We start from the raw sequence: 1,731 nt of genomic DNA, 5'->3' as shown, positions 1-1,731 counted from the left end.
AATAAATAGCTTATATTTTTTATAATTAAATTTTTAAAGACTATAAATTACTATTTAAAATCCTATTAAATAAAAAAATAATATTTATTAATAAATTCTAATAAGTACTTTTTACCCTATTAAAAACTAACTATAGGTTATTTACTATATTTAAACTATAGATAAATAAATAAATTAAATAAATAAACTAAATATTAAAATAATACTTATAATACTATATTAACTATAAGTAAGATAATTAGGTTAAAAAGCTATTAATTACTTAATTTACTTATAATATAGCCTATAATAAAAGCATTAAATTAATACTAATTTATATTAATTTTAAGTTTATATTAAATACTTATTATAATAAATAAGACCTTAAGATAATTAACCTTACTATAATTCTTAAAGTAGATAATCTATAGAATCTTTATAAAGAAATAAAAAAAGAACTTAAATATATCTAATAATATATAAAGCGCTACTATAATATTAAGAAAATTAAAAGATTAACTTTTAAAGAGGGAAATATAATTTACCTATCTATAAAAAATATTATAATAAAATAACCCTTATATAAACTTAACTATAAGTATATTAAACTATATAAAGTTAAATAATAAATTAAGAAAAATATATATAACTTAAAGCTACCCCCTAAAGTTAGATTTTATTTTAGTTTACTATATCTTACTCCTTAAAATAGCTATTAATATAATTTAAGTTAAAATTAGTAATAAATTATAAGAAATTAATAAATTAAAAGTCTATAAAGTAAAAGTAATTAAAGATATATAAAAGATTAATAGAAAAATAATATATTTAATAAAATAGAAAAATTACTTAAAAAATAAAAATATATAAAAACTATTAAAATATCTAATTAAAGCCTAATAACTCCTAAAGATATTTTATTAATATTAAATAAAGGATTAATATATACCTTATTTTAATTAATAACCCCTATAGTATTAAATAGTTATATTTTAGCTATAGCTAAGGATTTTTTATTTTCTATAGCTTTTAATTTATTAAGAGTTAAAATATTATAATAAAATATCTCCTTAATATACTCTTAAAGCTACCTTTTCTAATAATATAATTATATAAGATAATTTAAATACTTATTTACTTATTACTATAAAGATAGTAGATTATTTTTAATAATTTCTTTTTTTTTCTTTAAATAATATTTTTTAATAATAAAATAATCTATTAGACTTAATTTAATATATAAAAGAAAATAATATTAATACTTTTAAAAAATAACTTACTTATTAATAAAATAATACCTTTACTATTATAAGGATACTTATAATAAGTATATTAGGAATATTTAATATAACCCTTTTTTACCTAATACTTAAAGCTATAAGGAGTATAATAACTATATAGTATAATAAGAATTCTAGTATTTTTAATAAGAATAGCTTATATTTTATAATTTTATATTACTTTAGATTTTAATATTATAGTTAAAAGGATATAAATAATAAAAGAGATAAGTTTATATTTACTTAAATAGAAAGGAGATAGTTAGAATAATAAGCCTTAAAGATAAAACTAATAGAGGGGAAATATTATATTATAACTTAATAGATAATTATATAAACTTTACCTTTTTTTACTAATTATAGTATTAATTACCTATATTAAATTAATTAAACTATAAGCTATTAAACTCTATAACTTATAGCTTATAATTAAACTTATAATATAAGCCCTAATTTATAATATAAGCCTTAA

At 14.2% G+C, this 1,731-nt stretch overlaps 1 protein-coding gene across 1 annotated transcript, besides 12 other annotated features; it reads right to left on the bottom strand.

Moving 5' to 3' along the window:
- Positions 1-10: 10 nt before the first annotated feature.
- Positions 11-114: a repeat region.
- FPSE_11277 (uncharacterized protein) lies at positions 55-1,612 on the bottom strand (the record flags this gene model as incomplete). Its single annotated transcript, XM_009264394.1, has 12 exons — positions 55-62; position 116; positions 146-155; positions 207-214; positions 383-404; positions 680-691; positions 929-948; positions 1,071-1,075; positions 1,118-1,123; positions 1,260-1,282; positions 1,342-1,354; positions 1,604-1,612. Coding segments are annotated over 12 exons (137 nt in total), but the record flags the coding sequence as incomplete, so codon positions are not given.
- Positions 158-194: a microsatellite.
- Positions 297-359: a repeat region.
- Positions 415-463: a repeat region.
- Positions 512-628: a repeat region.
- Positions 530-634: a repeat region.
- Positions 684-863: a repeat region.
- Positions 892-945: a repeat region.
- Positions 1,007-1,045: a repeat region.
- Positions 1,077-1,276: a repeat region.
- Positions 1,417-1,483: a repeat region.
- Positions 1,561-1,651: a repeat region.
- Between the last annotated feature and the right edge of the window lie 80 nt (positions 1,652-1,731).

This window comes from Fusarium pseudograminearum (genome assembly GCF_000303195.2).
Source record: "Fusarium pseudograminearum CS3096 unplaced genomic scaffold Unplaced214, whole genome shotgun sequence".
Classification (NCBI taxonomy): Eukaryota; Fungi; Ascomycota; class Sordariomycetes; order Hypocreales; family Nectriaceae; genus Fusarium; species Fusarium pseudograminearum.
This window is presented reverse-complemented; position numbering and strand designations above follow the sequence as displayed.